At 39.7% G+C, this 27,088-nt stretch overlaps 1 protein-coding gene across 3 annotated transcripts; it reads right to left on the bottom strand.

Annotated features, from left to right (window-relative positions):
- Positions 1-4,266: 4,266 nt before the first annotated feature.
- Positions 4,267-26,315, bottom strand: MYBL1 (MYB proto-oncogene like 1). 3 transcript variants are annotated; one of them, XM_074146433.1, is made up of 16 exons: positions 26,262-26,315; positions 22,482-22,584; positions 22,287-22,358; positions 19,321-19,413; positions 18,060-18,280; positions 16,082-16,265; positions 15,778-15,852; positions 14,150-14,254; positions 12,974-13,207; positions 11,773-12,141; positions 11,140-11,282; positions 10,656-10,770; positions 8,866-8,982; positions 8,675-8,779; positions 6,196-6,375; positions 4,267-4,395 (listed from the first exon to the last, which is right to left on the bottom strand). In XM_074146433.1, the coding sequence occupies exons 1-16, from the start codon at positions 26,279-26,281 to the stop codon at positions 4,267-4,269; spliced, it is 2,265 nt and encodes a 754-aa protein (XP_074002534.1). In that variant the 5' UTR covers positions 26,282-26,315. The 3 variants fall into 3 exon arrangements, with proteins under 3 accessions (XP_074002534.1, XP_074002533.1, XP_074002531.1); XM_074146432.1 differs by lacking the exon at positions 6,196-6,375 and adding an exon at positions 13,600-13,607 and having other exon boundaries at positions 12,974-13,203; positions 14,157-14,254; positions 26,262-26,281; XM_074146430.1 differs by lacking the exon at positions 6,196-6,375 and having other exon boundaries at positions 26,262-26,281.
- Positions 26,316-27,088: the final 773 nt, after the last annotated feature.

Here is a 27,088-nt window from a genome sequence, read left to right as displayed (position 1 = left end):
TAAAAATAAACCGATAAAGAAGAAACCCAAATTTCTATGAAAGGTAGGAGCAGAATTCCCTTTGCAACAACGACCGTATCGCTGGGGTCACACAGGCGAAGAGCAGGTACCCTCAGAGGACTCCTGTCAGTTCTGCTCCTCAGAAAAGACAGAGATGGCAATGAAGCTGAAGAGAAAATGAAATTAAAAAAGAAAACCGAACCACCAACACAAGTTGATACCGAAGAATGTCACGTTGCACATCTGTCACTCCAGATGCCAACAGAGGCCACGCTACTGAGGTTGCTTCATAATCCCGAAGGTGGAATACAGAGGGTAGGACCGGTCGGCTTTTCACTTAAGATGATGTCTAAATGTCCAAAGCTCACCTGTTCTTCCAACGCATCATGCCATCAGAACTACACGGATCCTATCGTTCCCTCCAGCTGCAGGACATGAATCCAGCTCAGGGATCAGCTCTCTCCAGGGGAAGCCACGCAGCCCAGGAGCTGCAGCTTCGAGAGGGACGGACATTTTGGCTCGGCTGGCGCAGAACCAGAAATCCACAGCTTCCTTGTGAAAGCAAGTATTTAAACCTGCAAAGTTTCAGCTTATCCAAGGTCAAGGAAACTTATGAAAAAAAAAAAATAAAATTAAACGAGGTCTAGCACTAGAAGACATTGGTGTATTTTCTAAATGCACCAATTTTCTAATACACCAAATTTTCTAAACCTTTATCTGGACGCTTGTCACAAAAGCAAATGCAAGAATCAATTTCAGTTTCAGAGGTTTTGTTGTTTGCGTTGTGTTGGACCTTGGTCACAGGTACGGTACAGCCCTGCTCAGTTAATATCCAGCCTTAAAAACCTTATTTCATGAAGCTTGATTCGCTCACAACACTGCACCAGTTCTAGTTTGGTGCCAGTAGAGTTATTCTCACGTAAAACCAGAATAATAGCGGTAGGAACTGGGCTTTTCTCACCAATCAGTTCCTTAAAGACCATTTTCTTCCAAGTAAAAGCCAGGCCCACGAATAAAGCTTCCAGAGCCCTCATATAATCAGACTGAGGGTTGCAGTTCCTTCCAAGCCTGGCTTACTGGCTGTCCAGCTGCTCCCAGCAAAACCAGCTTTCACTGGGCAAGGTTGATGTGGTCCCTCTTGACCTTTTCCTTCAACGGATTATCTTAATTGTTTGCCCTTTATATTTTGTCGCAAAAGCTGGGAAAGGCAATAGATATCGAATGCTCATGTTTCTAGCAAAATAAGAGTCAAAGTCTAACACTAATTCAGATTAATACACATTTTTGAGTACTAATTAGGAAAAAACAATTTATCTATCTGATTGCACAGCTTACACTTGCCTTTACCCCCCAAGCCCCAGGCACACACACTAAAATATCACTTCTAGCATACAAATGAATGTAAAACAGCTTTAAGCTGGCAACATTCTTCATCCTTCAAATTGTCTTGTATACATAAATATTTGCATTAAAGCTTTGAGAGACAAATAGAAGCTGTTAACCAAGCACAAACAGGCTTACACGTAGTTTGGGTTGAAGCAGGTATTATCGGGGGGCTCCATCCTGCTGCGTCAACCACCGATTCCTTGTCTCTGCTGTTTGTCTCTGCCCGGTCCAGAAAAGGTGGGTTTCTTGGACTTTCACACGTTGCTTTAACGAGCACCAAGTGTTTAAGTTCTCAAATAAAAGGCACTTACAGTAACCTGGTACATAGATGCTTTATTTCTGGCATTAATATGGTCTGTATTGTATGTGAGATTCTCTTACATAAAAGAAAAGTTTGTAGTACAACAAAAACTAAGATAAACAAGGCGTTTGTTGCACATTATGTCAAACCTTAAAACGAAAATATGGAGTAATATGTATTTAGGTGTCATGCAAGTTTGGCTGCTGCATGTACAATCTACTTAGAAACTGAAAGAAATGCAAATGCACACAACATTCAAAAGGTAATAAAAGATGCCTGACATATGAAAGATTAAAACCTTCCTGCTAAAGCAACAACGTAGGAGTTAACTAAACGATCCAACCAATACCAACACAAATCAATACTACTTACCATAACCCTATGCTTAAACTTGGTATAGGCAGTTCTGGTGATACCGCTTCTACAGAAATATATCACCCAGGTTCTAGATATTCATTCTCTCTCAGCGTCTTATTTAATTTCTTTTTTTGTGAATTAAATGCCGTCTCCAGCGTTAAACGTTGCTGTTGAATACGTTCTGGTAATGCACACCTAAATCTAGTGCTGCCAAGAATTCCAATTGCCTCCTTTCCTGGAGCCATCCTGGCATGATGGGTATTTTCTTATATGGGATTCCCCCCCCCCTTAAAATTTTGATGTGAATTAAAAACTGCTAAAAATGTTTATGCCTACCGCTATCATAGCCAGGCAAATATGTAATATCAAAAAGCTCCTAAAAATAAGGATTGTATAAGCTTTGAGATGTTTAAAAAAGTGTAATAACCCATTACCTTCCTTGTGCCGCTCATCACCTGTTAAAATTCTCCTTTAATAAATTATTCTCTCCCACCTTTTGTTATTGAAGTGACAGGAATACTTTCCACACCCTGCATAGTACTGGTTGATCTCCTGAAGTTAACTAGAGAACCTGACATCATTTTTTTTTTTTTTTTTTTTTTTTTTTTTTGTAATTTTACATACAGTGCATACGATGCTCGCTCTTTCCATCTCTCCTAGCAGCAAGCCGATTCTGCCACTCTCTGTAGCAGCACACCCGGGAGTGGAGAGGAAGAGTGTTTGAATTATAAATAACTAAAACTACAGTGTACAGTTCTGTTTACCTGTCAGTATTTGCCGATACCCATTATAACTTGCTGGAAATTAACTACGTAAAAAAAAAAAAAAAAAAAAATCTCTACAACGAAAGCAAACCAAAACATTCCTTCCAAGAAAAAAAATTTCAAAAAAAAAAAAAAAAAGACATAAAATAAGTGCAAATACCTAAAATAGGCAACTAATGCAACTGTTGTGACCTGTATACCTTTAAATAAGGACAAAGATTTTTTCATAAATAAAAGAATGTTCTCTTTGCTCTTCAAACATTTAGTAAGTATAATAATGGTCAAACTTAAGTGCAGATACAATTGTTTTGAGATCCAAGGTGCCAAGTTTCTTTTTTTTAAAAAATAAAATAAAATAAAATATTTAAAATGCATTAGTTTTTAGTTCCTGTGTAGGACAAAGTACTCCTGGGTCACATATAGGACCCTCCCATTCCTTTCTAAATACATTTAAACAAGGTACAGGAACAGTTGCTGTATAATGCAGGTATACCTTGTCATTATTTTGTAGACCAACATGATTTAAGGGTTATAGTGCAATCTTTACGTAGATGTAACATACAGTATAGATTTGTACACTTCACCACTGTAATTCTTCTGCTATTCCATACTTTAAACTTGTCCTTTTTTTCATTTTAGCTGTTTTAACAGGAAACAACATTGGCTTCTAGACAACCTGCATACATATAAATATCTACATTTAAGCTTTAAAATGAAAATAAATTATAAAAACAGACCCCTTCTGAATTTACAAAATTTTCCCTGTTCCTACATACTGTACAATACATTCAACAATCATCTCATTTTGAGATTTATGAAGAAAATACTGATGCTTTACACTAACACCTAATCCGACCCCTCTGCCTACTTCTAGTACCATTTGCAAATAAATATATTTAACACTGTAGTTAATTCCATTGTTTTGCAGCATACCAAAAAAATTAGTAGTGCAACTTTCTATCCTTCCTTTATACTCCTTTCCATTGTGTTTCTGTATATACTAGAAAAATGCTACATAAGCAAAAGCACATTCAGTCACGTATGTTGCTCATTTGGAAACCAGTAACAACCTATAAACCTACTCTATAGTGAAAATGCACTAACAGAAAAAAAGCAATGCAAGTCAAAAGAATAAATATGAAAAATAGACCTAAAACCTGTATGTCGTCAGTACTGCAATGTATTTTACCATTCTTTATCGTATTTTAGGGTGTTACTTTTTTAATACATAAGAAATTCATTGCAGAACTGTTTGTACTATCCCTCCGTAGAGAATATGAGAGCTTCGTGTCTGTTCTTTGTCAGTCAAAAGAAGAAAGGAAGCTTTAAGGTAGCTTTAAGGTTTCCCTTGGCAGACTGTCTCGGAGTAAAGACTTAATTGACGAGTATTGTGCTGGAATCGCCTTCAACATTGTGTCGGTTCCAATGGAAAGAGATGGTTGTCAGATGCAGTGACCGTCACAGGATGAGAGCCCTGGAAGTGCTGGTGGTAGCCGTGTACGTGCTCAGATACCTTCTTGCTTGTTCAGTCATGATAAGCTGGTCTTCTGTTTTTCCGTAAACAACTGCTTCCCACTCACAATTTGACTGCATAAAATAAAATTCAGTTAAAAAGATTCTTTTAACTAACGGAAATACTCGAGCAATTCTCATACAAACTTTCAGAGTAATAATAAATTATTGAAGTCTAGTAATATTGTATTTTACTGAGAAGGATTCAGTTCTACAACACGATGCCTAAAATCTGTGACAAAGCTCTCTCTCCACCCCTTAATCCAGCTCCAATCCAGCTCCCAGCAGTGCATCTCTGTTACGCTTTAAGTTCTAACATACAAAATGAAAAACACTCTTAGAAAGAGACTGGTTCAACAATTGATACATAAAATGGAAGTTGATTAAGTCATCTTCTCTTTGGATACCTTCCCCTTCAAATGTGCTAAGTTCAACGGGCAGAAAAATACATTATTAGCAGCTGTCTGGAGACACCAAGGAAGGCAAAATGGTTTGGCAGCCGAAAAAGAATCCTGTGAAGGACTTCACTGAACCAAAGTGACAGCTGTGGAAGAGCAGTCAGATGTTTTGGGAATCTATTAGAAATGGTAAAGGAGTTAGGAATAAAAATAATGAACAGAAGGAAAAATTGAGCCACCAGTCCTGCTGCTTTCGTGAAGCAAACTCTGCATGTTGACATAATTTATCGAATCTCAAGCTGATACGTAGCAGCTTTATGTTGGACCTGACACCACCAGTTTGTAGCATAATGAAGAATGCAAGATTTTCTGCCTCCTACATCGAGCTGGAAACTGATCCAAAGGAGCAGTCCTACATATGGATGCACAGACAAAATTAGCCATTTGAGTTTCTCTATAAGTTTAGCAGGACTTGATTCACGGAAGGGACTTGTGGTTAGAGGGAATTTCTCAGGGGAAAAAGCAAAAAGAGAAAGATGGTTCAATGAGAATATTTGTGAATACTGTGTGACTAAGCTCCCCTTTCAAGTATTCTTAAGAGCATAGTTCTGGGCCAGATAGAGGTATTCCTCTTTGCTGTAATTCACAGCAGTTAATTCTTTTTTTTTTTTTTTTTTTAATATCACAGGTAAATGAGGTTTATTCTTTCTTCTCATAAGAAAGGATCAGAAAGTACTGCTGTTGTCTCTATACTTAAAAACACATAATCGCCAAAGCAATTAAGTGGGACATGGAAGATCAGGCCCCAGGTGCCCTGCCTTTCTTTTTTTAATTATTTTTTTGTTAATTAATACAGAGCAGTGGGTACACTGAGAATACACAAAAACTTTCAACGTTAGCTCTCTATGGGGCAAACTGGAACAGGTACCAAGTCAGGTCAAAGAGAATCTCTCCCTAAACCTAGTGGTCAGGGGACACACAGAGGGCAAAACAGGTTCCACAGTTTTAAAGGTATGGAAAATATACAGATTTTGTACAAGAACAATTACCAAAGAGAACCTGTGGATGAACTCTGCTTAATTAATCCCACTGGGCTTATTATGAAGTACCAGCCAAATTTTAGAAATTTATGTGCTATAGAGGATTAGTTTGCAACAAGTCAAGTTCTCTTACTGCTAGATTTGGGTACCCAAACCCAGTTTGTAGGTCTACCCTACCCTGATTTCCCCCCCCCCCCCCCCCCATTTAAATTTTAGAGGCCACTCAGCGAAACATCAGGGTTGCATTTAAAGAACTCTGCTATGAATTAACACTTCATGGACAAATGACCAACTTACAAGAAATAAGGATCATGGAAACACTGACCGAAACTAGATGACTGAATTGAACAATTCTAGGCTTTAGTACAAGACAGAAACCAAAAAGAAATTCTTTGTTAAGCTGCTGACAAAACTAACAAAATTCTTTGCATCCAGACCTGAAGAGCTTTCTCCAGTTTGACATTTTTTGAAGCACATGCATTCGGTTTCTTCTTAATTACCGCATTTGCTTTGTTTGCTGGATTTGTATCCTGGTTTTCTGATGTCAGGTTACATCTGTTGTCATGTATTTCCAACAACGGTATCATTAATAAAGACGTGGTATATGCGTTTTCTGACTATTGACAAAAAAGAATAATAATTAGTATTCAATAATAAATAAAAAAAAAAGGGCTTCAACTGCTGTGATCAGAAAAGCTGAAGTGTAAACAAAGCAAATACTATCAGAAAGACACGAGGAAAAAATCTGAAAAGAAAAAAGCAATGAATGGTGTGTGAAGAACCAGCCTGGTCTATACTGGGGTTCATAGTCAATACTGAGCACAGTGGGGGCCTACAGGAGAGATGGGGAGGGACCCTTGATCAGGGAGGGGAGCCATAGGATGGGGGATAATGGTTTTAAACTGAAAGAGGGGAGATTTAGATTAGATATTTAGGAAGAAATTCTTTGCTGTGAGGGCGGTGAGACACTGGAACAGGTTGCCCAGAAAAGCTGTGGCTGCCCCATCCCTGGAGGTGTTCAAGGCCAGGCTGGATGGGGCTTTGAGCAACCTGCTCTAGTGGGAGGTGTCCCTGCCCATGGCAGGGGGGTTGGAATTTGATGAACTTTAAGGTTCCTTCCAACCCAAACCATTCTGTGATTCTAAAACAAGTAGCTGCTCGCATGATTCAAGCATCACTGAGTACACGGTTTCTTTCATACAAAGCCCCACGCTGCAACTGATTGCATTTTGTTAAGAACAAGACTGGATAAAGCGGTAACTATAAAGCAGTTTTAAAGAAAAAAAGCTTGTAATTCACTTCTAGTACAACCCTTGTGAAAGTGAGCACAAGGAGGCAGGAGTAAAAAAATTAAGATCACACCAGTATTAGGGGGAGGAACTGCTTTAAGAACTGAAATAAGCACTGCATCATTCCAGAAGAGCTTTATATCCTGATAATGTTTACGGAAATGAAAAGAAATTAATCCAGCTTCAGTATAGCAAAGCAGAAGAAAGGTATATGGCAATTTTAGAGAGCAAAATTAGAAGTGAGTAATAGTTGCATACGTACTTGTTTGCTTACTAAAACAGCCCATTAAACTGCGGTAAACTACCTTTACATATTTGTTCTACCTCGGACCTTACTCTTCACTTACCAACACATGGACACACACTTTCTACTTAAGGATTGTTACATTTTAAAATCGGATATTACCACTATCTCTCTTGCTAAGAGCCAATGTTCCTATTGCACCAGCATCCCTCATTAAAATGGAGGAAAAGTGTATTTTTCCCAGTCCACTGTCCACAACATCACAGTTTGTTTAATAACATGAGCTTCAGCAATGCACAATACACCGAGTCACAACAAGACATGACTAAGAAAACACTGGGCGTTTTGTGACTGTTTTGAATGGCTGCAGCAACGCTGCTTCCCGCAAGAAAAGAGATGTTCTTGGGGAAGCGGGGAGTTCCCACTAGGTGGCAGAACATCTAACACCCGTCGACAGACAGGGGGGTTGGGCACAGAGGCTACCAGGGGTTTCAGGAGAGACTTTAGTAAATCAGCTACAGTAGCAGAAAGGGGTATCACTTAAGCAACCTGTTCTTTTTAGGGACTTTGGCTCCTACCTCTTGAATATAGCTTTATACCTGATCAAGAGTCACAGACATTTGCTCTTTCAGAATTAAACACATACGTACATTAATTTAAGGACTAGATTAGAAAAAAGTTTTCCTACAAACTGCAAGACTAAAGATTAATCTATACAATCACTCAACTGGAAAAATCCTGGGCTACTTTTCAAAGGAATGAGGGACCAAAACAGCCTCATCTCTGAACTCTTGAGGTCTTGGTTGTTGAGGCAGAAGTATTCAAATTCCTTCAGGCAGAGGAAGCCCACAAACCTCATCTTCTACATGCTTGGTATTTCTTAAGGTATTCCCCTACTCTGTGAAGCGGGAAAAGGAAGAGCATGCTGCCCAATTTGCAATTAGGTATCTTCAGAAGATGTCTGCTAGACCGTCAAGCATGCAAAACAGAGGGGCAAATGCGATCTTCCTGACATATTACAGAGAACTTCAGTGTGTCATGTATCTTAGAATCATAGAATGGGTTGGAAAGGACCTTAAAGATGATCTAGTTCCAACTCCCCTGCCACGCTATAGTTTATAGGTAACCAGCCAGGAAGCAGTTTTGCTGTAACAGCGAATCTGCACAGCATACACGACTCGAATTCATGCATGAATTCAAGCCCGACGTTCAAGTATTGCTTAGGTGCTTGAAGTAATATTTCAAACTGAAGATGATTTTCGCTTTATAGATATATGAATCCAGCCTCAATCCAAACAGTTTCTTTTAGTTGGTAGAATGAAAGATACTCAGTTCTATATTAATATTGCTGTCACTGATGCTCTTCAGTAGTTTAACACTCACCTGTACATCTAAACTATTATCTTCTGTGAAGCGCTGGGCACCAACCTCTTCTTTTTCCCACGGATCTAGGACCAGCGACTTTCTGACTTTTTTAGAAGAGTTGTGCTGCAATAAACATTTTTCAGAGAAAAATTGTAAAATATTATTTTAAAGCAGTTATTTCCTATTTAAAATTATTATTGTAATATTACCTCTTGCTTGCAGCCTTTATACACAGTATCATCTTCCTCCTTGAGAAATATATCTGTTCCAGTTTCCTCTTTCAAAACTTCCCTAATGTCTTCCTCCAAGAAGGCAAGTGGTTGTGACTAAGTTAATTAAAATCGGAGGAGAAAATACAGGAAGTCTATTAGTTGCTAGTTTTTACCATAGTCTACTTTCAGCTAAAGTAGTCCAGAAAAGAGATCTTGCAAAATACAGCAATAGCTAAAAGGATTTAAGCTGTTGTAGTTAACAGCTACAGAACAACATTTCAAAGATATGCAGATTTTTTAATTCATTTTACTCTTCATTATTTCTAGCCAGATAAAACATATATGTTTTGTGATATATATGTGATATATCTGTGATATATATGCACACAGTGCCTCAAAAAATGCAAGGTAGCATTGAAGAACGCTACCTTGCATCAGGTTGCAAAACTACTTGTTTGCATTTATTAGCAATGGTTACTCACTGACAAAAGGAATAAAAATACTTTATATATACTAAACGCGTACATAAATGCATATATGTATATATAGGTGCATAAAACACACTAAAAAACTGCACTAGAAAAGTATGACTGTTGTTGGGAAAGGAATTTATATCAATCTTAACACAAATCTTTGAATGAGACATTGATAGTCCTAAGTACAGTACAGAATTTCACAGAAGCCATACAGATGGCTCCTTTGTGTACCAAGAGGAGAATTCCCTTAAGCCCCCAAAATTTGATTTTGAACAGGAGGTTAATAGTGGACAGAAACAGGAATGCCAAACCACTCCATTTGCATAGTGAGAGACTGTGAATCTATAGGGTAACACAGATGGTGCCAAGCCCCGTGGCAAAGTCTGAGCTACCTTCTGTGTTTGCAGAAAAAAAGTAGTCAATATATATTGGCTGGAATTTTTTCAGAACTTGAAAAAGCATATGTCTACTGAATTCCAAAAGTTATTATGCATTAACATACCTTAGCTAGGTTAGGAAGAGAGCAAAATATGAATTCATTTGGAACCAACAAACAAATAAATAAAAAGTAACATTATCTACAGTCAACAAAAAGAAGAGTCTTCTGCGACAGCCAGAGGAATCGGAGGAATCGTGAATTGCTACATTAAGATTTTGGGGTTTAGGATGAAGAAAATTGTAGATGTCACTCAAGTAAGCCCCTAGGAAGGATAAATCACTTCCAAACATCTTCCCATCAAAAAAATTCTCAGAATCCTAGCATGCTGTGGTAAACATCTGGTTTCAGTCCTAGCACTGCAGAGGAACCAAAACCAGAAAACAACTCAGCTCGTACATAGTCCAGAGGATTCAAAGATAATGCAGCTTTTCAAGTCAAATGTGAAAGTTGCTTAAAATAAATAACACAGTCAGTCACATTCATCTGCACCAGTTTGCTCTTTCTAGATTATCCAGTTGGAGGACCCACACCCATTCACTCTCTCACTTATGAATTTTCTTCTGAAAAAAAGAGAACGCTATAGTATTGAAATCAAAATCTCAGCCAATGATGTTACCACCTCGTAAGAGGTACAGTGTTAGCAAGGCTACACAAATGTGGGACCAACTTAAGATTACTATGGATCAAATGATGATATGTACCAAATACCATTCAAAAAGACAATGTTTCCATACTGCACCGAAGGATATGAGTCACTGAAACAGCATTGTTAGAAAATGCTTTCTAAGATCATGATGAGACTTACAATATCTCAAAAACAAGAGGGCATTTAGATGTTAACAAAGAAGAAAATAAGCAATGTCATCACATACCGTAAGTTTGAGGGGACCATACTTTTTTTCCTGAGCAGCCAAAGCATTTTTAAAAGGAGTTGGAGTCCTTGGTGTTGAACCCAAAAGAGATCTTCGAATTGTGGGAGTTCTAAAACTATTCAAGCATAGAAAAGTGCTGATTCATGTATTTTAATATTTTACTTTATCAACAGTTAGGTAATATAATGAATCTAAGAAACATGTTAAAATACCTTAATTTACACAACAGATATCACCACCATGAATCTGAAATACTAAGATCACCACATCATTACCCCAGGTATATTACACTTTAATTGGATTTTGTTTGGTATTTTTGAAAAAGGAAAAATCTTAACTGAGTACAAGTCACTTTCTGTTAAGTTAAAAACAGGAAGCCAGTTTATTTAAGTGTTAAGTGTTTTAATATAGGTAGATTAATTTCTCAATGGTTAGAAAAACTTGTTTGAGGAACACCACCAGATGTTTAACATAATAATCTTACCCCACATTTTCCTTTTGATCTTTTGGTGTCATTTCCTTGTGTAGAGGAGTCGTAATAAGAACTTTCTGCCCACAGATTGGAGTCGATGTAAATGGAGGATTTTCAAGGTTAAATTGTTCATTTCCAGAGCAAGTGTTGAAAAACTGAAGTGAAAGAGAGGGGAAAAAAAACCTAAGCAACCTTAAAGGACAAAACTTCACCACTGTACTGAGCAGTAAAAAAAAATTATATGTATATATCTGAAGGGCTTTTACTGACAAACCCCGATAAACTATTCTTGATTATAGTCCAAGACATTTGTGATATATTTATCCCTGAAACCTTGTTTCTCTCCTTAAAATCCCTACTGCTTAATTAGGTCACAGAGACAATAGGTCTCTATCAACAAATATTTGCATGAGAAAGTGTGAGCTGAGACATAAGTCGCCGCTCCCCTCCCCCCTAGTTAGCCTTCAAAACGGAGGAAACAGGTTATTTAACCATTTCTTTTTCATATATCTACCCTTATGCAGATGTTTTAGGAAGTTTTTGGACATATTTGTTTAGGATACAATGTATGACTAGGGAAGAAAGTACTTGTAATTTATATTGTACCCACTGCAGTCTTCGTAGCTTAGCAATACTTAAACTCACCTGTGATGGAGAAAATGGTAGTGTTTTCACTGGTGTATGCTTTAGTGCAACATTGATGGCATCATTACACAAGCCATCATTCAGTTCATTAACTGGTGATTGCCCAACACGCAATCTCTTTTTCTTTCTTAGGATAGAAGGTGGAGTGCTGAATTTAGTTACGTTTGGTGTTGTTGGAAAAACTGCTTCCTCTTCCTCACTGGTGCTACTGTGTTTTTTGCCGTCAAGCACGACGCTGACATTATACTGGCACTCAGCAGTCCCTTCGTTGTGTTGAATCCGCATTAGTTTTACTGGAGCTGGCTTGACAGGAGATGTTACAGCCTCCGAAAGCTCAAAACTTGTGACATCACTCCATGCTACAGGATCCTGTGAGGCAAGATGCAAAACACTCAAACACTAGAAGGCCTAGCCAAGATTATTTCACAACATCCAAGCCAATCTAACAGCTCTCTACCTCCAAAAGCCGTATATGGAATTATTTACTGTGTTCAGCTTTGGAGTCCTCAACACAGGAAGGACATGGACCTGTTGGAACGGGTCCAGAGGAGGCCAAGAAGATGCTGAGAGGGCTGGAGCACCTCTCCCATAAGGACAGGCTGAGAGAATTGGGGTTGTTCAGCCTGGAGAAGAAAAGGCTCCAGGGAGACCTTAGAGCCCCTTCCAGCCCCTAAAGGGAGCTGCAGGAGAGATGGGGAGGGACTCTTGATCAGGGAGAGGAGCCATAGGACGAGGGATAATGGTTTTAAGCTGAAAGAGGGGAGATTTAGATGAGAACTCAGGAAGAAATTCTTTCCTGCGAGGGTGGTGAGGCACTGGAATAGGTTGCCCAGAGAAGCTGTGGCTGCCCCATCCCTGGAGGTGTTCAAGACCAGGCTGGATGGGGCTTTGAGCAACCTGGTCTGGTGGGAGGTGTCCCTGCCCATGGCAGGGGCGTTGGAACTTGATGATCTTTAAGGTCCCTTCCAACTCTAACCATTCTATGATTCTCCCAGTATCTTTCACACAATCCCGAAAACCACTATTTTAAAAGACAATTCTTTTAAAACAGGCAATAAAACAAATCACTCAATATGGGTGAAACTACAAACAAGTACAGCGTAAGGTAATTTCAAAAGTATTTTAGACACATTGTGTAAATTAATGTTAAACAGTTAAACAGTTAAATTTAAACAGTTTTTAAGAATAAATAGAGACTTACAGATTCAATAAGCTCTAGCGTCTCTGCAAATTCTGGAATGGTTTGTAGAGATGATAACATTGTGTTTGCTTCCACAGCCAAATACCTAGGGGGTGAATTCTGCTGAACGGATGTGCCATGGGTCTCATCCATGCTGTAGAACTCGCTGGTTTGTTCCCCAAGGCTATTTAGTGTATTAGACACACAATCTTCCGTGACAAAACTCCCAGACCAACAAGGTAAGCTTCCAGCTTGCTAAAAGGTATGAAGAAACACGTTAATCTTATTTAACTTAGAAGTTGAAAAGAGTCGATTATGTGACCGCAGGGAGGGAAAAAAAAAAGTAGTATGTGGAAAGATTAAGCATAACTATTAATTTTCTGCTTTTTCAAACACTAATTATCTGTTTGCATTAGCACAGTTAGTCTTCTCCTTACATTAACATACTCAACATTCTCAAGTTGTGTAAGATTTTTACCTCACTTTTCATTCATATCTTATACATGCCTATAACTTAGATAATTATGGGTTGTATTGGAAGCCACCTCTGACGCAAGTTTCCTGTGTTCCTGAACATCAATATTTTACAAAGTCATCTTCACTACACAACACAGGCAGAGTCTGAGATTAGAAACTGTTTCTAGAACGTGAAATACTTCTTGTTTGATCTGATTTTTTTTTAATGTTGATTCTGCATTGATAGTTTACTTAACTTCTGAATGGTTATCCCATTTTAGTACACTGCTTAGTACTCACTGAATTTCACTGAATTTTTTAGAGTTGGAAGGGACCGTAAAGATCATCTAGTCCAACTCAAGAAAGAGATTTTAATTTTCACTGGAAATCTAGAAGCCTTTCTCTTTGAACAGACGATCGACATTGCTGATCTATAGAACTGAATGGCAGCGATATCAACAAGTATGCCACCTCTTGAAGAGGATTAAAATCTTGGCTCTTCGGAACAACTGCCAAATTGCAAGTAATTTTTCTGCTGTTTTCACAGTTTAGGAAACTGCACTAAAAATAAGTTGCCTCAGTTGAAATACATAGACTTTGTTTTACAACCCAACAGCCATAAGTTTGATTTTAGAAGGTTGGGTGAAAAAACACCACACAAAACCAAACCCATTAATAAATTGCTGAGGATTAATCTCAGTTAAGCACATTCAAATATTTACATAAATTTACAGTCCTTACAGAAGACACTTGTTTTCTTCTGATTTCGTTCTCTGCTGACATAAGTAGCAATTCAAGTTCTTTTATTTTCTTTTCTTTATCAGGATCATCATCAATAAATGACTGCTAAAAAATTGAAGAAAGAAGCCATTACTATTTTCCACCTCCGCCACCCCTCCACAGTAAAGATTCTACATTGTAACGCAGCTACATTTTTAACAGAAATCCACACATAGCGGGAAGAAAGCTGTTCAAGCTGTATCATATTTTGTAATACAATAGTTACTTGCAAGCCAAACTACTCCACCAATTACCAGGAAACAGATCTGATGCTCAAGTGGGATACAAGCTAATATTTTAACAGGTTTCTAATATGGCCTGTAAATGCTCAGTACGCTATAGCACTTTTTAACTAAAAGTCACCCAGTTCTACATTTAATAGAAGCAATGACGTTAGCACCTTGGTAGATTGTTTGTGTTTTCGTGTGCTTTCTAGAATTCTGAGTTGTTTATCCTCACTAAGTGTGCAAGAAACCGTTTCAAATCAGCACTTGCTGACAGAGTGTCTACACAAGCAATCCTGCCACTACTATCAAAAAAGAAAATTAGCTAATTGGTTTTGGTTGGTTGGTTTATTTTTAACCTCCTTAAAACTTTCCATGATTGCTATAAATATAGATAAGTGAGGATATACGCCATGGGTTTCAGAACTAGTTATACCCCCCAGTTTAGGGGGGAAGAACAAGGAACAGAAAGTATCTTATATTTTTCTGTTGAGGGCAATCCAGAGCGTTAAAGGCTGTATGAGGTTTTGTTATGATTTGTATTCTTATAGTGAGATCAGGGAAGAAAATGCAACATGAAACAGATGATCTGCACAGGGAAAATTAAGGTAGAGAATTCTGCAGAAGGCCTCTAACACAGCTAGCACAAACAAAATATGAATTATTCCCTGCGTCAAAATAATTTTTTTTTACTAATTTCAAACACACAAAAATTCTTCCAGGTAGTCATATTGTAAATCAAGATCTACATTCAGTCTGCAACACGTGAGGAATTTCAGATATATTCTAAGTGAGCCCAAAGAAGCAAAAGGAAATAAATATACCCAATTTGTTTTGTTTGTTTTGAAGTTTCTCAATGCTTTAGAATACACTTAGAATGTTGCAAAAGAGCATCTTCAACTGACCAACAGCTTATCAGTTTATTATTTCTTATTTTTATTAAAACCTATTGAGAACAAAAAAGTGTAAGTCACAATAAGTTATTTGAACTGAGTCTTTCAGATAAGGTTATATTTATTACATATATAAAGTAGGAAAATCTCTTTAAATCTCTCAGAAACTAGGTAATACTAACAGGTCATAATTTTAACCTAAAGATTTAATTAGCAGACTATTTTTAAGCTGTACTTCTGTCAGAAACAAGCACAACTGTTGTGTTTCTGGGATGTACAAAGCCAGATCCTTTTTTCCTACCTAGAACTGCTAATGAAGCTAGCAAGCGTACTCACAGGGGAACACTTACATAAATTTAGGTGAACGATAAAGACTTCAAGACGTTTTGAAGTTACAGGTTGTTAAACTCTTCATTTTACAGCATAATACACACTACATTCTCTTCGATTACAATGCCCATTAACAATTTACCTGAACTAAGTTGGAAGAAGCTGAAGCATGTTCTAGACAGCTGCCTTCTGGTGAGGCATACTGGTACGCTTGAATCTAAAAAGACACAAGTCATTTTACAAAACCTAAAGAAAAGGAGGCTATAAAATTATCTCTAGTATTCATTGTACATAAACTCTTCATTATGGCTTACAAATTCTAAGTTACCATAATATCACAAAAAAAAAGCCCCCAGATCTTCATTCTTTCGGATTTGTTTCTTGTTCCAAAACCAATAAATTATTTGAAACTGGGAAATACTAATCGTTCTGGATTTTGAACTTACATGTGTCTGAACAGGTACGTAAAATTGATTCTGAGTGTGCAAGTGCTCCATAGTCAGACAAGGCTGGGGCTGAAGTTTGGATGAACTAGCTCTTTCAGACTTTATACCATCTTGTAAATATCCTTCCTGTTCCACTTTTCTTCGCATTGTTGAATTCCAGTGATTTTTAATCGAATTATCAGTCCTAAAATGAAAGTGTACAATAGTGACTGGTTTCCATATGTCAAAGTTTAGTATATGGCATAATTCATAAGGTTTGTACATTGGGTTAATTCGAAGAAACAAAACCAGAAAGCTCCAGCAGCTGGGATGTTAAGTTCTATTATCAGTGGGGCTTTGGCAGAATGACTAGAAAGCTACTCTTTCCAAAACTTCCTTCTACTCAACTTTAAATCTGCAGGAAATTAAAAGCAGCAAAAGAAAAAGCCTTGGTTCTGGTTATTATCATGGGTGAGAGCCTTTTTTCTTGGCTACTTGGAACAACCACGTGTTCTCTGTCACTACATTATTTACCCTCTGCTACAACTTTGCAGACCACGAAGCTAAGGCAATCACCCTACTGTCCCACAGCATGAGGGTACTGTGGCTGGTGTTTGCCACTGGAAGATCTCTCTTCTAAAAAGAAACAACCTGACAGCCTGCATTCCCAGCTCTGAGTTTTACGGGCAGCTTTGTGGAAGAACAGCCCACTGCATCTTGGTGCCGGTGCTCTTGCACGGGGAAAGCAGGCATGGCAGAAGACCAGCGCGCGTTGTCAATCCCATTGGAAAGACAAAGCCTGCAGTTTGACAAACAGGCTGAAATCACTTTTAACACTAGACAAGCATTAAGGCAAGAGTGGAGTATGAAGGCAGTACAGTCTAAAATACTAGCAATATTATTACTAGCCTTAGAAAGAGGTAAAGTAAAAATTGCTTTAAGCCCCATTCTTGATTAAGCTTCACTCCAAGAAGTAGTCCCTTTTTCATCTCACTGTGTGGGATGAGCTCTTTACAAGTGGTCTAGGATCCAATCTTCAGCTAAGAGTCTCACCTTGGATTTATTTTCAAGAAAAAAGTTAGTGAATTAGGAATGTCTCTGTCCTTACCAACTCATCTTCCTTCTCTGAAATTCTATGAAGATGCAATCCATTCCCTTCCCATTCCTTCAAAGGATTTCCTGTGATTCATGGATTGTGTACTTAATCAAAATGTCAAATTTTTAAACACACATCTCTAGGGACTCATTTTTCCAACACAACAAGTGCTGACATTCCTTAGGCCCTGCTAGAGAGTCACCTCTTGAACATGCATTCAGAGAGAACACTGAATTCAGAGAGGGACAGCTTAACATTGAATTTCAATTAACAGTACAAGGTAAAAAAAAAAAATTTCATTAAATTCTTTACACACTAAGATTTTGCTTTCCACAAGCATATAAGTTGGCAATCACATTTGAAAGAAAGATAAGGAGAACAATGCACACAATTAATTCTTAACTTGGAGACTACGTGGTAACCAACTGGCTTTGCAGTGCACAATTCCTAAGCCTGGACTCATGAAGGTTACTAAGATTCTCTTTTTTGAGTGTCCTGTTTAACAAGAAGCGTTCCACAAAAAGTAAATAAAAAGAATTTCTGATCTTAAATCAGACAAAAGTCACCCCAAATGAATATTAGTGAAGGCACTTTGATACCAAGTCAAAGGATGTTAATGCATTCCTCCACTATTACTTGGAGTGAAAGTTTTTTTCTAAGTGAACGGGAGGATTTTTGAAGGAACTTACAGAACGGTAGAGGTCTTTTTATTGGTTTTATGGCTTTTTAAGAATACATAATCAAATGCAAAAGATCTTAAAAAATTTCAGTATCTATAAAGATTAAAATGATGTGATGTAGGTTTCAACAGATGCTCTCTGACTAACAAATTATGTTAGAAAGTGTTGTGCGATGACCGCTTTCCATATTCCGATATTTAACATAAATAGAGTTGAAAAGCACCTTCCAGGAAGAAGCTTTGCTATTTCAGCCCATCGGTTTCCCAAACGCTTGTGAGCTTCATAGATTATTCTGTCCTCCTCTTCTGTCCATGAAGACTTCTTTACCTCTGGATTGAGATGATTATGCCATCTCTCTCTGCATTGTTTGCCTATTCTTCCTTTCAGGTGTTTTGCAATTAGAGACCAGCGCTTTGGACCATACTTCTGAACTAATTCAATAACCTGGAACACAGATTAAAGCACGTTATAGTTCTTAATCCCTAATTTTCCTACTCAAGGACTGATAACACTGATAAATTCACATTTTGGAATAGGATTATAATAGTCACCTTGATAAGATACTGGGCCTAAGGAGGCAGACAGTGACTTGGGGTGTTAAACTGATTTATTGAAAAATACTTTTTAACTCCAAATTGGCTGTGTTTAGAATACAAGTATATACCAATGAAAACATTAATTTGGAAGTTTCCTTTCTGTCACCCATTGCATAAGCTGACATTAGGAAAGATCAAAAAAAGAAGCTGGTAAAGATCCTTGGTTTGACTTTTTCAACAACATATGTATGGAAAAAAACCCCACACCTCTACTCCCAACTTTCACCCCATTTCTGTGTGGTTTTACGCATTAGAAGCTTTTTCTTAAAAGGCTTATGAGAATTAAAAAAATAGCTTAGGAAGACCATATTCGCAAGTTGAAAAATACAAATTTTAAACATCTTAAAACAGTTTTAAACAGTGGGAATCAGCAGACGATTTGAAATATCGCATGTGAAAGATGTGCAGCTCCCTAAGAGTAGGGAGCCACTGAGGTGCTGGCACTGGTTTTGCAGGCAAAAAGCTGCAGCGTGGATTAACAGAGGTGGGGAAAAGGAGTCTAAAACAACATTGGTAGCTTCTTTAACAGTAGAGTATAAATTAATTTCCCTTATTCCCAACCCCTTTGTCTGGTGGGTTTGAGGAACAAAAGATGTAAATGAGACCTTTGATATTTAGTGCCCTAAAGAGATCTCCTTTACTTGGTAAGCTGGGGTGGTTCAGCCAGCAATCTGAGCACAGGGAACAGACCAGACATTCCATCTACTTAAGAGCAGCTGTTTTTCTTTTAATTCTCACACAGCATAATGTAATGTAATTATCTATGTCACAAGATGCAATAGATATCATCTTTGCGGGGATAAAACCACAGGAAAAGTACACATTCTTAGCAGTCATATGCCAATTTTATTACCATAAAATAATATAGTATCAATTAGATTTTATTACCCTCTGATCTTCTTCTTTAGTCCAGGGACCTTTAATCAGTTCTGGGTTTAATACCTTCTGCCATCGATGCTGGCACTGAAAATCTGAACGATTCTGAAATAGTTTTAGAAGACCAGCGTAGCTGTTAAACTCTTGAATACATAAAACTGTAAATATTAGCTAGCCAGAATTATTAGCTTATTTCAAAATAAAAGACTTATTCAGACCTTTGTTCTTAGTATAGTAGTTAAATTCTCCTTTAATATTTCTTCTTCCCATGGCTTATAAAAACTCTTCTCCAGAAAAAAATGCAAAACCCACCACAGCCTTGCACAAAGCTCTAATTATTTCAGTGTTCTTACTTGATAATCAAATTCAGAACTTACTTTTCTCTAAAGAAAAACCTAGAATTATTTTTGCCCTCATTACTCCACACCTTCCCTGAATCTTATGTGATAGATAATGTCAAAAGCTTGTCAATCTATTATATAATAAGGAAAGAAATTTTTAAAGCAAATACTTTTTGTTTCAAATAAAAGAATAAGCATTTTTATAAGTCTCAAATGAATATATTCTTAGCTCTTTACTAGAGTGTTAAGGAAAACAGATTTATATCAAGTTTAGCTAACACATACTAATTAAACAACATTGCTTTTTCTGCTCAGGACAGATGGTGCTTTTCTGCAGCTTCACTAAGGATCTTTTGAAATATTGTTCCCAGTTATGAAAAAGAAGTAAGCTTTCACTTAGCCTCCTAAAAACTGTCTGTAGGGAAGTTTGGGGCTCTCAGGGCAGTTGGTCCAACCCCGAGAAAGACACAGATAAGAGCCCACCCCACCACAACATTGTAGTACACCTTTTATAACACTGGGACATGATGATTTAATCTCTTCAATGCAAGCTGCTGGATAGCAAGTATCAATTTCAAGGTTTTGCTGGGCTTGTCTACCAAGTAAAGGTGTTACCATGCTAAGATGAAGTTAAACAAGAAGTAGTCTGCAAGACCAGGAAAAAACACACTCAAAACACTGGTTTTTTACATCTAAAATTACATTGACCACAGTACCTTCAAATCAATCACAAGTAGACACTGTATGATTAAAAAGCACACTAGAGTTTGTTACAAAACATCATTGTTTCCTGATGGAGATATGCTGATGGAGACAGGCTCAATATAGGATAGCTACTCCCATTTTCAATGAAAGAAAAAACTGGCCTTTTGGTGTTTACCTCCAAGGCATTTCTGAAATTATGACATGTTTGGAGAAGAAGAGCAAAACAAATGATGGAATGAAACAATAAAATCGTTTCAGGTCTTCCTTAGCCACAATAAATTGAAAGAGAATACAAACTGTATTCCCTCTCTCGAGAGTCACCTTTAAGCCATCTTGACTTTTTTGGGCAGAACCGAGGGGAGTTTTACTTGTGCTCAGCCCGATAGTGAAATGGGGTTCTGAAAACATGGCAGTTTGAGTGCTTTTACATGCTAGTAACTCAAGATACACTTTGGTTTTCCTGGGCAGCCTGCTCCAGTTGACCTTGCTTGAGCAGGCAGGTTGGACTAGATGATCTTGAGAGGTTCCTTCCAACCTCAACATCTCTGCAATGGGCGATCTGATCCTCTGTGCATGTTTCCCCATGATAGCTGAGGAGCCTCTTTTCGTGCTCAAATGGGCACAGCTGAACAACAGCTTGCTTTATCCAGATTTTGTTTTCAGCTGGAGAACTTTTTATTAAACTATTAGGTCTGCTGAATACAACTCCATACTGCACCTGCAGATCAGTATCACCAAACACTATATTTTTAAACAGTTTAATAGAAAAGCCTTTTGATAGTAATTTTTTCTCCTCTGCTATTCACTAATTTCACCGCTTTTTGGAAGGGATAATGTACATATAAGGAATAGTGATTTGCTTATGCACCCCTTAAATTTAGAAGCTTTGAGTTCGTTCCCTGATAGCTATACTTTGCTTCTGATTTTTTTTTCCAGGTGGCATTCAAGTTGCACAAATACAACGAGAATAATGAAAAGTTACGGTTGTTCAGCATTTAGAATTCAAGTCTGTTTTTACGTAGTTACACAGGAATTTCACACAACCATATCACCCCACTCAATATTCTAAGAACCACAAAATCAAGGGGTGGGTAAAATTTTTTTTTGATTTCTAACATTTGAATATTCAATATCACTTCTAGGTAGCGATTTCAGCCTTAGATTCTAACCATGTTTTTATAGTAGGCATTTTATAACATTGAATAAGAGGAGAAAAAGACATCATCCATTCTAGGTGTACGTATTTTCTACCAGTGCAGCTCAAGCAGCTGAGGAGTCATATAATGTTTGAACCAACGTGTCTTTTATTCATTCCACCTGAACATTGGAACAGAACAAGAAGTTTTAAGCGTCAGTAGGAAAATTCCAAGAAACCTGCTAAAGTTCCATTCATAGCAACTGAAGGTATCATTGGGTGTAAAGATTTACATGTTAGGGAAGCAAACGTCAATGTAAAAATAAAAAGCAAGCAAACAAAAACTCAACAAGCATCAAAATAAACAAACAAAAAAAACCCACACCACTCTCCTTTTCCTAAAGTGTTTAAGAAATTCATCCTTCTCCTTTCAAACAATCTTTCACATGCAACCCACTCTCTTAACTGCTTCAGGAGCAACCCATGAACTGTAGATGAAACCACCACAAAATGATGCAACCAGTAGGAAGCAAGAATATATTCCAGACTGAAAACAAATAGCAAGTGTGGACAAAAGGCATCAATTATTTTTGATTATTTCAGACCATCACTTGAGCCCCAGTCTGAGCTGATAAGGTTCTCCAAGGCCTAGTTCTCCAGTCCGATTTACAAGCATCCTTTAAAATATTTTTTACTATTATGTTTCTGATTTCTTCCACCTCATTTCCAAACTAGGCATGAGACCAAAGTAAATAAATATTAAAATGGAACTTAAATGAAACAGAGATTCAACTTACTTGTAGATGACTAGCAATGAAAGCCCAATCATCTGTACCATTTTGTTCCACCAGCTTCTTTAGCCTTTCATCCTGTTAAGACAGAACCTCAGCCAATAAATGTTACAACCTATCCCAACACGATACTAAACAATAACATATTTCATGTGCTACCGATATCACATAGGAATGAAACTAAAGCCAAAAAAAACCTACCTCATCACGTGTCCATTTCACCCTGTTACATATCTTCTTCAAACCTTTTTGCTGTGGTACTTCATAGTCATGATCCACATATTGAAGGTCATCATCTTCCTCACTGTAGAGTACAACAGATGAAGATAGAAGAGTTTAAAATAACTCTAAAGAACTTAGATTTTCTGACTACTTGTAGCTTTTTTCCCCAATCTGTACATATTGTTCTAAAATGACATATGGAATTTGCATGAATGTAAGATCTGCCTCCAGCAGTGGCCTATATTCACCATGTTAAAGGAACAGAATTAATTTGAATTTCAAGGCTGCGAACTGAGATATGGACAGATAATCCATTCCACGTCCAAACTTAAATTTGAAGCAAAAGCTGTTGTTTAAGATCATGTTTTTGCAACACATTTATGAATCTTTTTTATCTTATAAGCTCATTTGTGTAAAGTCATTTGCTAGTCTGCAAAATACATTTGCGTTCCGCCTCCATCACTCAAACAACAAACACAACAAGGCTGCCAAGTAATTTAGCATCGACCTGAGATTTTAAGTGGGCTCCTGCCGTGAATAAAAGCCTTGCCTCAATGTTACAGGAATTAGATACAAATCTTTAAAGACAGAGATGTTTCAGCCAGAAAGAGCTACAGTATCAGGGCTGACCCTCTAAATTAGGAGTCAGGGAGCCAGGTCACCTCTGTGACTCCGTGTAGACCACACTCCATCTACTGGAGAAACGCATCATTCACAGCCTGGGTAAACAAAAGCCTCCCAAACCAGCAGCACAGGGAAATAAACGTTCCATGGAAATACCGCTTACACTTGTACATAAGTGACTCACGTTCCACAGCATAAATTCAAACACGTGTGGAAACCTAGGCCCGACAACAAGACGAGCAGTTCCCCTGCATTAGTTACAGCAAAGAAGGGGCTCCCATCAAAATACACAGCTTTAATTAAAAGGAGTTTCACACTGCAGCCTTTTCCCTATTTTATTATCGGTATAAAGCATACTCTAAATATCATGAATTCATGTTCAAAACTAAATTTATTAGTTCTGCTCAGCCTTGAAAATCACTTCTGTTTTTCAACTAAAGGTTAAAAAGTACATTCCACTAATAGAATTAACTTGTGCTGATGTCTTAAGAACCGATTGGATGGCAGATCTCTGCATTGTTTTCCAGAACACACAATTCACCCACACAACATGCTGATCAACCTATATTTTTTATTTCCCATGAAGTATATTGTCTGTGGCTAACACAAATATACGGTCATTCAAGAAGAGCGCTACTTACTTGAAAGAATTACCGCAAGACAGTATGTTCCCAGCTCTTCCAGACCCAGTGTATTTAACCTTGTTTCTACATCCTACACTACATCTGGATTTGCCCTACTTAGCTTCATGTTGCAGTAGAAATAGTTAGCAACACATAAATATATTAAAACTTTGTGGAGCCAGTGAAATACAAAGCAGTAAGGTTGTCTAAAGGTCAACAGCAAGTTCTTCACAGTATGAAAAAATAAGCTGCAAACACGATGATTGTAAGAGTTTTGCATTAAGTGGCTTAAGACTTAAGAAAATAGGATTTAAACTCACAGGTAACTAAGAGTTTTCTCTTCCTCTCCCACCTCCTTTTTTATTTTTTGTGTCTTACTGACAGGTTCTCAACACCTTCAGGAGTATATCTTGATATTATCAGGAGCATATCTTGATTTTATAATCCTGTTTCATACCAAGCAAGCCATACAATTTACTGATAACCTCAGGCCAGATTTTAGTTAAGCTGTTTGTCAACACGACCTCCTTACCCACTGCACAGCAAACTAGTTCAAGAACAGTCTTCACTTATGTGAAAAGTCACAGGGAGTTTAAAAGAGGAAGGGCTCCGTGTACACAGCAGTGATGCTCTTGAGAGCACCAGTACGAGCCAACATGGGGTCCCTGCTGGCAGTGGCAGTGCAGAACCCTGCATCCGCAGTTCTCCAGCGGCAGGCGCATCCCACAGCCAGACTGGCCCGGCCACCGGCCACCTCCATGCACTTCAAGGGCATGAGGGCGAGCTGAGCTGGCACTAGCCTCTCTTGCAGCTTGGTTCCACATTAAATTAAGCTTCCAAATGCAAAACCCAAGAGCAGTTTAACAAAATTAAACTTAATTCTATTTGGTGCAAAACAATCATACTTTCTCCTTACTCCACACTTAGATTAACAATCTTGAAATCGCCTTTATGTAGACTCATAGCCACAAGATATGAGAGATAGTTATGGAAAGATCATCATCATCACACACTGACACAGTATTCTTCTGAGGCTGCTGATCTCCAACCCAACGTTCCTCTGCTATCCACAACCAGTTATATTTTCAGTGATGACATCAAAGCACTCCATAGCCATGAGAGAAAATACAAGCTAAAGCTCCACAGAGACGAAATTATTGTTTGCAGTACCACAGATGAAAGTCTCTTAAATTAAAAAAAAATGCAGATTAGGAGCAACAAGAAACATTCTCCCTCTGAGCTGATTCTTGCAGACAGCTAAGTACAGACCACTCCTGTATGTAGCCTCTGTGAGCAAAGCCCCTTAATGAATCTTTGTTCCTTATACAACTAGGACCCCAAAGCATCGCTTTCTTGTTTTAGTCGCAGCTTTGCAGAAAAAGAATATCAATTTACAAATCCTTTTCAAGTCAGAGAAAAACACAGAAGCGGTTTTAATACCTGTAACTTTGAAACCACCCCCAGTTCCATGAGAAGTATGCAGTTACAGTAAGCCCCAGATGCCATAGGTAACCCACACATTAGTGTTACTCACTGAGCATTCTTTCCTTTCTTAATCCTAATTCTTCTTTTATATTTCTTTATCACTTTTCCAAAACTGATTTTCTAGTTGGGACAAGAATAACTATAGCAATAAAACAGTTCTTCCAAGACCCACCTTCTGAATACAAAATAAAGACACACCCATTTTCATATCAATAAAACAAAAGATGGAACAAAACCATCCGGGGCTGCTGTTGAAGCTCCTGAGGAAAGCATTCTCCCTTGGGAATATTTCAGGCTAGATTACAACATCCTCAAATCAAAGAATATGCTAAAAATCAGAGAAGGTACTAAGATACTTTCCTGTATACCTGATACCACTTAAGATACTGGAAGAAGCCAGCAGGCCTGAATATTGACTTTAAGTGAACAACCCCTAACCTTACGTCAAGGCTGTGCCAAAGCCACTTGGGAGGAGAAAAGCAAGAAGTATTACTCCAGCAGAGAGGAAAACAACCAGCAGGAAAAGCTGCTGCAGAGACAGCATAAGTCGTTGCTGAGAGCCTCAGTGCCCACAGAAAAGAAGCGCGCAGGAGTCGCCGAGGTAAGCTGCAACAAAGATGGTCTGAGCGAAAGCACAGAAGCGAGAGGAGAGATTTATACCCGAGAGCTGGTGCTCGCAGGCCAGAGGGCAGACGGACAGATACCTGTGCGGGTGCCGGGGGAGGGAGGAATGAGAGGGAGGGAGGGAGGGAGGGAGGTGGGCAGTGACACCCGAGGCCGGGGAGGTGGAAGGAGGCCGAGAGCAGCGCCAGCACAGCCCGGCGGCGGGAGGCGGAGGGGGGTGGGGGGGGAAGCGGGGCGGGGCGGCGGCACCTGGCCGGGATCCCGGGGCGATGGAGTGAGGGGGGTGGGGGGGGGTACCTGGGCGAGGGGCGGCGGCCTAGAAAGAAAGCGGCGACCGCCCGGGCGGGGGCAGGGGGGGCAGAAGGTGTAGCGATCCCCGGGCCGGTCCCGCAGCCACACTCACCTGCGCGGTCTCTTCGCCATCCTCGGGGCGCACCATAGGGGGGAGCCGCCACGGCAGCGGTGGGCAGCGCGGAGGCCCCGAGCCCCCCGCCCGGGCTCCTTCTCTCACAGCCGGGCGGCTCGGGAAAGTTTCAGGCGGGCAGGGCTCCTCCGACGGCCCCCTCCTCCCCGCAGTATCCACAGCGTCCCGGCGGCCGCCCTCAGCCCCGGCCCGACCCGGTGCCCGGCGCGTCAGGCATGGCTCGGCCTGGCCCCTACCCGTAAGGACGGAGCGCGCAGCGGCCCCTTTCTCGCCTCCTCCCCCCTCTCCCCGCGCCCTCCCCGCCTCCTGTCAGAGCTGCCGCGGGCTCCGGCGGCGCCTTGCCTTGCCTTCCCGCCCCGACCCCGCTGCGTTGCCCGGCCCGGCCCGGCCCCGCTCGGTTCGACCCTGCCCGGCTCAGCCCTGCCCCAGCCCCGCCGCCCGGGCTGCGCCGCCGCCGCCGCGCTCGCGGCGGGCTCGGTGGGTGCCGCCGAATCTCGCGCCCAGCCTCCTTCCCGAGCCACCGTTTGAATCTGCGCAGGCGGACTGCCGCCCCATTGGCTGCCGCCGCCGCACGCGACGCGGGCGGGGCGGGGCGGGGAGCGGAGCGGGGCGGGGCGAGGAGGGGGAGGGGGGGCGTGGCCCGGCGCCCGCCGCGGGAGGGGAGAGGGAGGGGAGAGGAGAGGGAGGGGGCGGCGGGAGCGAGGCGTGTCGGGGGAGTGAGTCTCCCCGACCCCTCCGCCACCACCACCCCACCCCACCCGGTAACGCCTCGGCGCGAGCGGCCGCGCAACGGCGGCAACGGCAGC

This window comes from Numenius arquata, chromosome 4 (genome assembly GCF_964106895.1).
Source record: "Numenius arquata chromosome 4, bNumArq3.hap1.1, whole genome shotgun sequence".
NCBI lineage: Eukaryota > Metazoa > Chordata > Aves > Charadriiformes > Scolopacidae > Numenius > Numenius arquata.
The sequence above is the reverse complement of the archived record's forward strand: the minus strand, read 5'-3'. Positions and strand labels throughout refer to the sequence as shown.

Coding starts and splice junctions, on each gene's coding strand:
- MYBL1 (XM_074146433.1), bottom strand. CDS start 26,281: ATGGCGAAGAGACCGCGCAG. Junction 12,142..12,973: donor CGCTAGAGCTTATTGAATCT/GTAAGTCTCTAT, acceptor CTTGCCTCACAG/GATCCTGTAGCATGGAGTGA. Junction 11,283..11,772: donor TACCATTTTCTCCATCACAG/GTGAGTTTAAGT, acceptor CTTTCACTTCAG/TTTTTCAACACTTGCTCTGG.